The 14,299-nt window shown below is 39.8% G+C and overlaps 1 protein-coding gene across 1 annotated transcript in view; it reads right to left on the bottom strand.

Annotated features, from left to right (window-relative positions):
- Positions 1–14,299, bottom strand: part of ccser1 (coiled-coil serine-rich protein 1) — a 104,125-nt gene that overhangs the window by 35,790 nt on the left and 54,036 nt on the right. Inside the window, exon 9 of the mRNA XM_054611407.1 lies at positions 12,456–12,536. Within this exon, the coding sequence (XP_054467382.1) occupies positions 12,456–12,536 (81 nt within the window). The remainder of the gene's footprint in view (positions 1–12,455; positions 12,537–14,299) is intronic.

Here is a 14,299-nt window from a genome sequence, read left to right as displayed (position 1 = left end):
CACACAGACAAACATACACAACTATGGAAGTGCGTAGGTGCCCTTGCACCAAGGGAGCAAACAAATGAGGCTCTAATGGCTCTTATTCTCTCTTTTAGCATTGACCTTCAAACACAGCGGTTATATATCCCTGAGCACATGGGCACACACACACACACACACACACACACACACACACACACATACACCCCAGTAACAGATCCTTAGTAATTTATGGTTAACATTAGATGTGTCCTTATTGAGTGTGTGCATGTGGAGTCTGGTCTTTGTGTGAATGTATGAATGCCTGCATCTATGAATGTGTGTGGGTGTGTTATGTAATGTGTAATCAAGTGTGGTTGAGTGGAGGTTGGTCAAAGACTGTCTGGATAAGGTCTCGGGTCAAATGGCTCAATAAAAGGTTCTATAAGACTGTGACAGCTGGGGTTAAGGATCATAGTGCAATAGCAGACAGGGTTAAAGTTCACATATGAACAGGAAGGGAAAGGCTGGGACAATGCATTCACACATCGGTGCTATAAATCCTAAAGCATGCTCAACTTCAGTACAATCCAGCACAGTGTGGGTAGGTAGACAGGAAGTAGGGAATACACATTCGAAAAAAGGACACTTTGTTTAGCTTTCTTCCCCGGAGGCCTTCTCACTTTGGGAAATTCTTGAACTAACTGCAACATGTTTTCTGTGCAGCATTTAAAATGCAAACTTGATATTGTGAGCTCTACCTTATTTTCACTGTCTATTACGATAAGCTAATGTCTAAAAGCTACCTCTATGTTGGAGGATGATGAATTTCCATAAGTTAGTACATTTCCACAAATGGAGGAGAAAAATAAAGTGCACCTTTAAAACCATGGTGATTGAATACTGTAATTTGGTTAGTTTTTAAGACACCATTAGCCAGTCTCATTTATAGAAACAGACAAATAGCAAATAGCATCTTGTAAATACAGAATGTACGAATATGTTAAGCATATTGGAGCAAAATACACCTTTTGGTCCTTTCGAATGAGCTGGAATCTTTCGGTATGCTTGACTTGGCTTTTTAGACACTTGAAGTGTTCCTCACACTGTTCAATATCTGAAACCATGTAATTTGTCAAGACCATTGGCTTATAACGGAAATGATCTGCACCATCGAATTGCAATAAAAGAGAAATTATCTGTACCACTGACTTATGCTTGAACAGAGATTTTCCCCCACCCCCTCTGACTCTAACCACAGAAAATATTACATTGATTTTACACCGACTTCCAAACAGACAGAGCTGTTCTGTTGCATTGATTTAAAACAGAAAAGAAATGATCTTGGTGCAAAGATCCTTTAGGGTCACCATCACTTTGGGTAGGATAATTCAAGATAGGAACAATAGGCAGCATTCTTGTCTACATTACATGACAAGGCAGTGCAGGTGGCATTCTTAACTCAGAGGGTCTCCATACCTGGATTGATTAATACATAAACTGGCTCACGTTAAACAATCCATTATCGTTTCACTTCACATAACCAGCAGTGGATTATGTGACAGATCTGTTTCAATGTAAGCCAGTCAGGCTTGTCAAAGGCATGAAATATCTGTATCTTTTGTTGTCATAACCATGACCATTTACATTCCACTTAAACTAGTCCTTAATTCATATTGAACTCAAGCGTATCAAGTGTGTAAAACCACATTAGTGCTACACTGAGAAAATGTGATTGTGGAAAACAAGTGGAATAGGCAGAGTACTAGCTGATTTGTGAAGTAAAACGATTGCAGATCAGAGTTCAATCAGCCTGTTGAGCCGTGTAGATTAATCAAGCTTAAGTACCAAGACCCCCTGTTCTCCCATCTAGTACGGTACATTAAGGTAGACCACTACAAGACACGGTCACGTCCAGTCAGGTGATATCAGAACAGAGACACTCACTCAGTTGTCTCCTTGACGACAAAGTGGCGCTCCCATGCGCCTTGATACCCTGGAAACAGAAGACATGTTGACACAAAGAGCAACAAATAATAAAAAAAGAGGGGGCGGAGACAAAGAGGGATTGTTGTTAGAACAGAGGAGAAAGCAATACTATATTTTGGTATTTTTCACAGCAACCATAAATCAAGCTCCAACACTGCCTGCCCCATAATGTGTATTTATCACTGGCAGTTTGTCATTTCTCATTATGTGTAAATAACTGTAAACAGATATTTGCAAATAGAACACATATATATATAGTGACATTGGTGCAAAGCAGCTTACAAAGTTGAGTGATGGTACAATTTCCATGCGTCTCACCAACATGCTTAGTTTATTCATTCATTCATTCATACATTCACTCACTCACTTACTCATAGCTACAGCACATAGTGTTTATTTAAAGAACTGCCTATGTGCACTGGCTACACACTGAGCGAGGACTCACCTGCCTCCTTTCTCTCATATTTATGAAAAAGTGTAAGGTGCTTTGCGTCACTGGCACCAGTTTTGATGAACAGAGGAATAAATAGAGTTAGTGGGTGACGCCGCAGCAAAGTACATGGTTTATAAATACTGGTGGTTTGTTCTTCATGTTCCCACACAGGGTTGTTCTTCTTGTACCCACACTGGGATTTGCTTGCCAAAAACGACAAATGTTATACCCATTCCACAACCTTGTGCTTAGAAGCCGTGAGACAAGGACACAATTTTGGGGGCAAATAACCAAACATGCATGCACAATGCCCAAATAACAGTATTTCTATGGTATTTTCCTCCACATAGTCAGCTATTTTATCCATATTAATGTTGTCCCAGCAGGCAATTTTCTGTTCCTGTTACTAATTATTTTGGATTACAAAACAGCGAAACAAACTGCATGAAGAAATATGATTAGTAAACACTGCATCATCTTTTAATACAACAGAGAAAACCCAGTTGGTCTATAAACTTGCATTTCAATGATCATTTTTTATCCTGCTACTGTTATAGTAATTTATTTTAAGTAGTCCAATATGGCGCCGCATTTTGCTGACTGCATATTAATGGTCCAGCAGTATTTGTCCTTTAGCTTCAATATGAAGGTCTGCTCAGGAGCTTAGCTTTAAGTGGATATTTATGCACAGTGTAGTGTTAATCATACTGCCTTAATGAGTGGGTGTTTTGTTAGGGTAATATGGTTAAATAATCTTGAGTAAACAATACTTTGGACTGCTTACAGGACAGGCCATAATGGAGTCAACAATATGTTAGACATCGAAGCTGATTTTGAATATCAGTTTTATTACTTAAACTAAACATATTGCCCATCTAAAAAGGTACATTATACAATAATACAGTAGAAGTACAATAATGGTTGTGGTTGTGTCATAGCAACACAAGTGTTAATGAAGACTAATTTACTGAATGAAAAATATTTCCAACCTAAAAAGGTACAGCATACAATAGTACTGTAAAAGTAGAATAAACTGGTTGTGGTCTTATCATAGGAAAATAAGTGTTAATGCAGACTATTTATAAAGCCTATGTAAGTTAAAAGAATATTTCAACATTTTACAAAAATCTGCATATATGCAGATTGATGCCACTTTCATATCTGTGCACTAACTATGAAGCTAGAGCCAGTAGCCAGTTGGATTAGCTTAAAACAAAGTTTGGAAAACAGCTAGCCTTTCTCTGTCCATGTTAAGAGAATCTGCCTTCCAGCACCTTTAAAGGTAATTAATTGAAACTTTATATTTTGTTTGTTTAGCCTGTTTAAAAAAAACAAAAAAAAACAGTGAATAAATTCAATACCAGTGTGTGCCAAATGTAAATATGCAATGATGTTGTTAATGTTTATTAGTTACAGTGCAGTTTGTAATATTTAGGATGAGGAATACAAAAAATGTGTTGGAACACCAACACATAATGTGTAAAACTATTAAACAGTTGTACAGCTATCCAGTACTCCTTATGACCTCAGATAACTGCTGTGGATCAGCAGTAGAAACTATTTAATGCTGTTCAGCGTTCCCTTACCATATTGATTATCTACCACTTACTTTGTAACATTAAGTTAAATTCTCGCACGCATGCACACGGCCCTAATCCTAACAGGCAGATGGAAAGAGATCATGAAGAGTGACTGTTGATAGCAACATAAAACTGCAATAAAATACTCGACAGCATCTATCTGTCTGTCTATCCATCCATCCCTGTCCACAGGACCAGCCGTGTCTACAAACGACTCCGGGAATGCAGGACATCAACACTGCAGTGATAGCAAAAACCACCACATCTCTTGCACATCTGATCTTGTAACCTTCTAGCAGTTAACAGCCATCACACTTTAATGACCATCACCTCCACATTTGCCTCTGGGAATCAGAGACTAGCTGGATTAAACTTTTATCCTTAAAGTTATGAATGACAGCACAAGAACTGAAGTTGATCAGCAAATAAACAGCATTAACACAACCAACAGTTAATAAGAGGAGAGGTGAGGGTTAACAAGATTGGAGATAAACTGTAATGGAGGATGAGCAATGACAGGGAGGGGCAAGGCAGGGTGAAAGAGGAACGGTAATAAAGGAGAGGAATGAGAGGAGGGAGGGAGGGGATGTGAACATAGAGGCTCACAGGTTAGAGGTCGACCATAAAGATGAGAATGTAGGAAGGAAGAGCAAAAGAATTAATGGAGGAGAAACATGAGATTGTGACAGACGATGGAAGGGAAATAGAAGAATGAAAGGAAAAGAAAGAAGGGAAAGGTTTGAGATGAATGACATGCAGTCTAAAAGCCTGAATGATAAGATGATGGAAAGAGAGGGGATGAAGATAGAGGTCAGAGCGGAAAGGTAGTGAGGGTCAGAGACAGAGAGAAGAGGAGCAACAGGAAGATAGAAATCAGAGCAAAGAATGTGTGCAAAGAGAAAGAACGGAAATCAAGGGCATTGTTATGGAGGGAGGAAAAGAGAGGAAGAAAGGAAGGATAAGGGAAACCATAAATGTATGTTAGAAAGGGAAGAAAGATGGAAGGACAACAAGACTGACAGATATAAAAAGAATGTATGAAAACTAAGTAGGGCAAAAAACTGCCTGTCTTGTGCTCAGCCTCCATCTCCACCTCTTTCTCTCAATCTTTCTTTCCTATGTCTATCCTTAGAAGCACCATTACTCAGTAAGGACTACCGCAGTACAAAATGATCTAGTTTACAGGAATAGGAGTTGGAGACCTACATAGTCACAATCAGCACTGGACCCTCCATCCTCCTGCTTAAATTGGCACCGGCGTGGTGACGCAGGTTCATGTGATCTCTGTCATCATACATATTGGTTTCAGGGTTCCCTAGCCCCAGGATGATACGTAAAACCAACCAATGGTGCTCATTAGGAGAGCTTTCTCAGCTGGGAGTCTGCTAAACATGACCCGTGTGACCACCGTACACAGCAATAATAGTTTGAAATTAGTAAAAGCAAGCTAGACCAGGCCTTCTTTTTCTGCTGACCCTTTGGATCAATAACCCTGGACAGAAACATCCCCAGAACAAAGGAAAAGAAAAGAATCGATGGCTGTTCTGCTTTAGTTTGTACAAGTGTTCATGTTCATACGGCTGAAAGTTGGCACGAGTTAACACGAGACGTAAGCAGTTAAAGGTGGACTTTCGGGAGAAAGATTGTTAGTATTTGAACTCAACACCCAAACAAATAACCCCCTCAGATTTACTGTCCCTTTTTTCTTCATACACACGTGGCCTTTTCCCTTGTGCATGTGCATGAACTCCCCGTGATGCTGATGAGCTGGAATAGCATTGTCATATGTCATATGTCATATATCAAAGTGATATTTACTGATACTTACAAAACATTTTTTATGAAAGTTGTGGATATATCAGTCATGATGATTTGCAAATAGATATTTTAGGTAAGTACTGTATAACATGAAATATAACACTTTCCATATCCCTTAATGTTGCACAGTTTCAAGATAAAAGACCACAAGGATAAAGAACAGATAAAGTCTACTGGCCAGGTGAGGACATATCAGATGATGATCTAACCAGAAAAACAGACTGGAAAAATACAAGTGCAAGAACAAATGTCCAAGCATCCAAAGTACAAAGCTAGTTCTCTCAGATGAAAAATGAACAGCTGTTTTCTTTTTTTATTTTTTTAAGCGATGTTAAGCACTAAGTCCATTTTATATTGTAAGGAAGCCGCAAAGTGTTTATTTTCTTGATAATCTGTCTTTTGTCCTGAACAGGGATTCTGTATAAGCAGAGTAAACATGTCCCTCCTTAGAGAATCCCTTCTCCACCCCATGCTTTTTATAAGGTCCCACACGGACATATCTGATTATCCGTTCCCTATTTTTATTGCCTCGTCTTGGCACTAGCTGTCAGTTACTCTGGGCTTTATTACATATCTAATAAGTTATCGGCTTTAGATGTCAGCAGTCTTTGTAATCATGGAAACTGATATATCTGCTATTTAGAACAAGAGGTAGTATGGGATAACTCTTAAAGTTGGTTATTCTTTATTTACCAATGATATTAATAATGTTCATCACGTCGCTAATTTTCTCTACCATCTATCAATAATCTGATGTCCTAGCCACAAAATATAAATATTAAATCACTTACTGACCATAATATCTCTACATATTTAACGTGTTATAAGGATGCCTTTTCACTGCTAATACGAGTTATATGTGCAAGTCTTCATATGGAATGACTTATCAAGCCCAAATTGTTGATTCCTCTGCTCCATACCTCAGTATACTTCTTTTGAGATTGAGAGAGAAGAAAAGCAGAATGAAAGACAAAGAGGGAAGAATATGCATGATCTACTTAAATGTTTCTCCATTCCAATGTAATAGCCCATGAACAGACGATAAACGATCCTCAACTATCTCTCAGCTCCTCTCGTTATTTTCAGAAGCTACTAAAGAGGGGGGGGTGAAGTGGGGGTGTTTGTGAAGTCAGGACAAGAAGATAGTTACAAGCGCAAATTCACTATAGCTTCGATCTTGTATGAGCATGGCTCTATGAGTGCGTTACATGCATTCACACACACACACACACACACGCACATAAATCTCACATACACTTGACATCCATCGCAAATTTTTTGCATCCTGGGGTAAAAACTTTGGGATGTTTTTGTGGGCCGACCGAGAACGGACAGCTACAATGTATCTGCTGATGGATGCTTTATTTATATTTTAGGATTTCACTTAAATAAGGTTGTAGATCACATTCCCAAAGCTTTATCATACTTTATCATTCATTCTGTATTTGAGCGTACTTACTAATTTACAACTGTAATTTGCCATCATAAACCCGAAAATAAAGTGTGTTTTTGATTGTCTCAGCTAAATAAGCAGGCAAAAAAGTGAAGTTGCACATATCTAGGGAGATTAGAAAATGACAGAGAGGATACTGAGAAAGAAGGACACAAGTGAGCTAACCATCAAGAGCTTTTGATTCCCCCCATAAAATGTTCCTTTTAAGAATGCCCATGAAATTAGCTTGCTGAAAGAAAGCAATCTCAATCGATTCAATCCCCTCTAAAAAACTTTCAAACAGCCACCATACCTCCAGCTCTAAAGAGTCTCTGTGGGACATTAACTAGATTCTCGCCTTTTTCTCTCTCACCCCCTCTTCTTTTCCCTCTCTGTCTTACTTTTTCTCAGTTTCCCTTAGACCTTACCTGCCATCTCTACATTGGCACACTGACAGAGAGAGGAGGAATCTTTAAACTTTACAATGAAAAATGGATCTGGTTCACACCTTTCAATTTGTGTTGGGCCCTCTCACTATACGGCACTTTGCCAGATTCAGGTGGATTTTTGGATCTTCTTCAGGTCTTCACAAGGTCCCAGAATATCAGGAGCATATTTATATGTAGGTCCCCCTGTTGTCCACATATCTAAAAACTGTTTTGTGACCTACACAGGGTCATAATTACACAAAAATAATCTCCCGATGTGTAGTATGTGGAAACCAGTAATGGCAATATATTGTATCTGCTGATGGACGCTTTATTTATATTTGAGGGTTTCACATTGCCAAAGCTTTATCATACATTCTCTATTTCAGCATTCTGACTAATTTACAACTGTAATTTGCCGTCATATACCACGAATAAAAAGCGGGTTTGGCTTTATTTACGGCTGTAGAAGATCACAATGATTGGACTGACATCTGGTAGATTGAAAGGCCCTTCCGTTTTATACTGCATCTTAAATAGTTTTAGCTATGCAGATATCGACAAAATAAATCACTGTATGAGGAATGGAGAATTTAGGTGTGTGATAAATGCAAAATGGTCCATTAATCGTTATAGCTTTGAGAACGCAGTCAATTTACACTAACTAACTAAGGCTGTCAGAGCTAACAAGATAAGCATCTCAGTTATCATCTTTCTGAACTCTAATTCATGCAAACAATCTTTTGCAAGCAAAATGTGACTTCTCAGTGAGGACTGCACTTCTACAATCCAAATAACTTGTACTTTTCTGGACCCTCCTAGAACACGGCAACACACAAGGTAGCCCGGTTAAAGTATAGTGAAAGAGGAGGGGAACTTTGAGGCCATTTGGCCTAAAGTTGAGCTGTCCCTAAGACAGAGTGTCGGATGGTGGGGAAACCAGGGCAGGAGAATCCCTGATGGATTCCTGTAGACCGCGAAACCTTGGTGCCGAGAGGAGAGGAACTTTTTAAAGCTAACTTCTGCACTTTCGGGGCTCATCGAATAAACCCAGGTAGGAGAGAAGGAAGGACAACTGAGTGAGGAAAAGTAGGAGGACGTTCCATAAAAGAAGGAGAGTGAGGTAGAGGGAGAGAGGATGAGTGTGATGGTCGACCTCGTGAAGTGGCAGAAGCAGTAGAAATAGCTGCCCCACTTGTAGACACACTTTCTGTTGCTAGCCGATTGTCCTCGATGCAGTGGGGTAGCTAACCTATATAGGCCTGCTGCACGCTGCGGCATCTCCCACACTCACAAACACACATGAACACGCACTCTGTGTGTGTCTCTCTCTCTCACTCTCTCTCTGCCTATCACACTCAGATATGCACACATGGGAGGGGAGGGGGAGGCTAAAATCAGGCCACACATGCTGTAGCTACTGCTGAGTTAAGTCACCTGTGCTGCTAGCCTAGCATGCTAGCGGGCAGCCAGCTGCTCCTCTAATTAAGAGCCCATCTACTCAAGGGGCCTGAGCATATGGAGGACTCTATAGCTAGGAACTGGTTTTATAATAGATAGCAATGCCCTACGCTTGAGCACTGGCCAGAATTTCTAAAGTTGGACGTGCTGCATTAGGATGATAAGGTTATTGTAGTCCCGACCAGACACTATGCAGTAAAAGAGCTACTACGATAACTCCAACATACGCTCTTAGACAGAGAGGAGCTTGTTCAATTGATATTTGCTTATTGCCCTTCTCATTTTGAATGGACCAATACCTTATATCTAGTATGCTAAATCATGCTGTTTTCCACCTGCAGAGCAGATGAGACTCTTAGTAGCACTACTTGGAATTTGAATGATTAACCATTAGTTAATCAAAGCACTTCACCTCAGTGAGGTAATACAATTGAGTGTATCTTCAAAGATTAAATCTCACCTAATAAACACTCTACTCTAAGGGCAAAGACAGAGCGTCTTTCTCACTTCCCTCCTGATGAGGCAAATCAAGGTGTCTGAAATTATTTTTAATTAAACTAATTGAAATAAATCCGAAAGTCAGAAAAAATACCTGGGCAAAGAGTTATTAAGTAAAACAAAGTACTTCAACTAACTGCATTCTCTGTTAGTGGCATCACCATACTAATCTGCGAATTATGCCATGTGAGGCATGACAACTCATAAAAACACACAAAAAGGCAGAATATTGAATGAATTAAAAAGTCTGAGGTATAAATGCAATCTATTTGACTGAAGTTACTTTGATACTTTCAAATGTAGTTTTATTAGACTTTCCAAGACCAGGACTAATGGCTGCCTCACAAAACAAGCACACACACACACACACACACACACACTTGCATGGGCAGGCATACAAATTTGCACACTAACACATACTGAACTCACAAACCCACACCTTCGCTTGCTGTAGCCTCTAGCACTGACAAATATACAATTATTTGGGGCAATTTCAGGCTACATTATGAAAAATGCATTAGTCAGTGATTGCAAATGGAGCACGGCGCAGATATATCTAAAGATTTGTTTGTGTTAATGTGTGTCCATGTGTATGAAAGTGATAGAAAGAAAAACGGGTGGAAAACGTAGGAAACGTAGGAAAAGACAAAACTGATAAAGGAAGAATGATGACAGTTATCATAAAATGATAGGATCGAGGGCTGTATCTTCATGCAGACTCAGTTACTCACTTGAATTTCCAATATTATATTATCAATAAAGGAATATAATAATAGTTAGTAAAGTGGTATTTTTCTGAGGCACTGGCACCTGTATAGGTGACTCGCCTTGCAACGCAGAAGAAACACAGTTAATGTGGGAGGGGGGGTCACTAGCAATCCAGGGCTCCACAGCTGTTTTGGTGTCAAGATTCACCATCTACAGCCCGTGTGTAGCTGTACAATAGTGCACAGTGCAAAGTGCATTTAGATCTGTGCCACACAGAATTATTTAAAAATCACACAAACCTACTAACATAGTATGTTTTCCTTGTTTGTTTCACTTTTACTTTACACTAGTTTAATAATAGACACATTTACTGCATATTAATATCCCAAATATATATTTTTTTATTTTGTTTTAAAATATTTTTAATAAGGTAGAGTGAAGATTAACATCTGGCTTTTACCAGCAACCTTCATGCACAACTGTATCGGCCTATCCATTCAGCTGATAAACTTCTCTTTACTTTTATCTGAGGGTGTCAGGTATGTGTTCCATCTGCAGTCTCTAATTTGAGTTGTGCACTTTGTTCAAGCACAGACAAACCAAATTCGCTGGGAATAACTTCATATGATCTTGTTCCACCACCAAAAGCACATTGCAAAATAACCAAACTGAAGTCAACATGTCAAACTAGTCCGTTGTAGTTCAATATTCTACAAAGCATGCAAGATCACGGAGCAAAAACCATTACAGTTTAAGGAGGCAAGAATATTGTCAAGATGAACTGGACAAAAGAAGTTCACTTAGCTCCGTGAAAAACCAAAAGGCAATAAGCCCTCTTGTTTTCTATTAGAAAACACACTCTGGACCGCCCCCTTGTTTCCAGTGGGGTCTTGCAAGAGTAGCAATTGAAGCTTGGTAGGCAATTTTCTGTGTCAGTAGACCTGAACAACATGATGTGTATTAACCAAATCATTACTGTGCATTTAGCTGTTTATTTATTTTATAGTTACAATAAGTGACATTTTCTCAGGGTTCTCTACTCCACTGTGAAACTTTGAGTACATCATAGTAGGTCAAGCAGTTCTTTGAACGGAATAAAAAGTGCCAATGTGATTAGCCATGATTGTAAAACATCTTCTGATCATATGTGCAGTTATCAGTGGAGGAATCTCAGAGGTACAAAGCAAATTCCATTATTTTTGTCTAAATCTCTGCATCCAAGTACAATAACATACAATAAGTGCTCTGTGAAGCCAATAACTAAAGCACAGTAGTGTAAAGATTGGTATTCAGCAGCACAGACATTACAGTCAACAGACAGAAAGTTTATTTTCTGTAATGTGCATTCATTTTGACACTGTATGAGTAAAGTCAAACAGTATGTGTGTGCATGCATGTTTGTGTGAGTCAGTGTATGTTAGTGTGTGTATTGTGCACCCACCCGCTCGCACAATGAAACAGCTTTCCCCTTTTAACAATGTTTCTTTCCATCTTTATACGCAGCAGGATTAAAGGTATAAAGGAACTTTCACAGGCGATGTAAAAAAAGTGTTTTAAAACAAGGAGACAGGAAACAAAGAAACAGACCCAAAACTCTGCTCCTGTTTCCGTTTCAGGCAGCCATTTTTAGACAGTCATCCATTAAGTCTGCTGCGTTCCCATACTGTCAGCCCATAGTGAAGCCAAAGAGGCCATGTCGAGGGCCTAGGTATAGGAAGCAGCAAAGCACCCTCTCTCAGCACTGTGGGAATTGGAGGAAGGAGGGGAGGAGCAGGTAGTGGACTATAATATGAATGTCACTGCAGTACAACATCTTTAGAATGAGTAAGATGGATTATCGCTTTAGCTCAAAGTGAAAACGCTCTTAAAGAGATGGGAAAGAAAAGAAGGAAGGGATGGTGGATGTGGCTCAGCATAAAATACATTGCCACAGATAGGATAACAAAGTAAGAGGACAGAGAAAGGAAGGGGCTTGCAGAACAGATTTTTGTTAGAATTGATTTTCATTTAGTTATTTGTAATCTTATAGATTCAGGCGTTCTTATATAAAGCACATTTCCCATGCTTGAAATGCAGCACAGAGTGCATTGCTTGCGTCTGTCAGAGCGAAAGAGAGATGGTGTTTGTGTGATCTGTGTGAATCTCACCTCTGGCCCCATGTGTTCTGTCTGTGTTGCACGGTCAGTCATTTGGCAGTCTTTCATCTTCTGGGCAGCTTTGGCACTCTCCTGCATTCAAAACAAACACACACTCATCAGCCGTGTTGGAAATCTCATACAGAGAGAACATCAGATATGATTAAATCAGAAAAATTAAAGGCTCTCCCAGCAGACATATGTCCCCACTCACAACACTTAGTATAGTTGGCGTCTGTGCATGAATAGCTATCAAGAGAAAAGAGAAAATCTGCACCTCCACAGAACCTCAGAGTCAAATACTTTGCTCCCTTTCGGCTGCCTCTCCTGGAATTCTAGGAGGTCATAAAACTGGGCTGAATTGCAGGAGAACTTTTCTACAGCAATATTGGAGCAGGGACCCTCCTCAAAGTGCACCAGTAGAGAAGAATTCATAAAAAGTGACAGCTAGTACTGGCCAGCCTGCTAGAAAGGTCCTTCTGGGAGATAATTAATAGGTTTCCTCTGGCAGATTTACAGACGAATGTGTAGAGAGATAAGTGTTTGCCCTGTCCTTCAAAATGTAGCACTTTTAACATGACCAGGAACCTGCCGACTTCTGTGTTACGTCTATGTGATTATTTTCAAGGCAGGTTGAAAGTCCTCTGAATGAGAAGGGCCAAGCACTATTTCCACAGGGAGAATTTTATGATGACATCGCAAATCATTCTGTCATGCTCGCCCTACGCTGCTCATGGGCTGGGGAACAGAACAGGTTGAAAGTTGCACATGACATAAAATATTGAGAAATTCATTCACCTTGACTTAAATTAATCACCAGAATTGAGACGAGGTCCAAGGATGGGTTAATAGCAAGGAGAATGAAAGAAAGGTAATTTATGACATGGCTCTAAACCCAATTCACTGTCCAGTTCAAATCCAGCAGAGGCTAGCTGACAGATAAGTTCAATTTTCATTGGTCATGCCCATGCCCACATGAGGAGCAGAAGGGGCTTGCTGCAGCTAAATGTTGCAGTTGGAGCACAGCCCTTCAACAAAATGCACCAGCAGAGAGAGGAGAAAAGTCATAAATAGTGACAGCTAGTGATGGCCAGCCAGCTAGCAGGTCCTTCTAGGAGATAATTAATAGGTTTTCACTGGCAGATTTACAGACGGAGTCAGAGCAAGGAGAGCGTTGGCTATGAGCTGCCCTTTCCTTCAAAATGCTGCACTTTAACTTGGCTGTGTCAGGCAAGGTATCCCTTTTAGACACATATAGACCCTCACAAATGTTCTAAAGGACAACATGGACCCACAAATGCACAACTTAATGAATTTGAAACATTGACGGAATGAACTTTGTTCCAGATAAAGGACATATGGTGTGGATTAAAAATAAGGTTAGGCTGTGGATGCAGAAAGGACATACACAAACAGATATTTGCACACGTTTACTCCTAAAAACACACACACACACACACACACACACACACACACACACACACACACACACACACACACACACACACACACACACAAGCAGGACATGTCTGGAAATCAAATCCAGCTGGTTGCAGGAGTCACAACATCCCTGTCAGAGAGACGTGCCAAACAGATGAATACACACACATTCCAGGCTGATCAGCATCTGTGTGTGTGTTTGTGCATGGCCTAAAGACTGATGGATGGGTGCAGAGAGAAAACCCCTCTACAACACACGAGAGAGAGAAAAGAAGAAGGTAAAACCATGTAAATAGAAAAGGGTGATCAAACTGTATCCCGACCTGGAGACTTAAAAAACAAGGCCTGTGATATATTATAGATTTTTTTTTACCATCAACAAATACAGTGCCTTGCTGTTTTAGGAAACGTCTCAT

Source organism: Anoplopoma fimbria, chromosome 13 (genome assembly GCF_027596085.1).
Source record: "Anoplopoma fimbria isolate UVic2021 breed Golden Eagle Sablefish chromosome 13, Afim_UVic_2022, whole genome shotgun sequence".
In the NCBI taxonomy this organism is placed as follows: domain Eukaryota; kingdom Metazoa; phylum Chordata; class Actinopteri; order Perciformes; family Anoplopomatidae; genus Anoplopoma; species Anoplopoma fimbria.
Note: the sequence above shows the minus strand (reverse complement) of the source record. Positions and strands in the feature narration are given on the sequence as shown.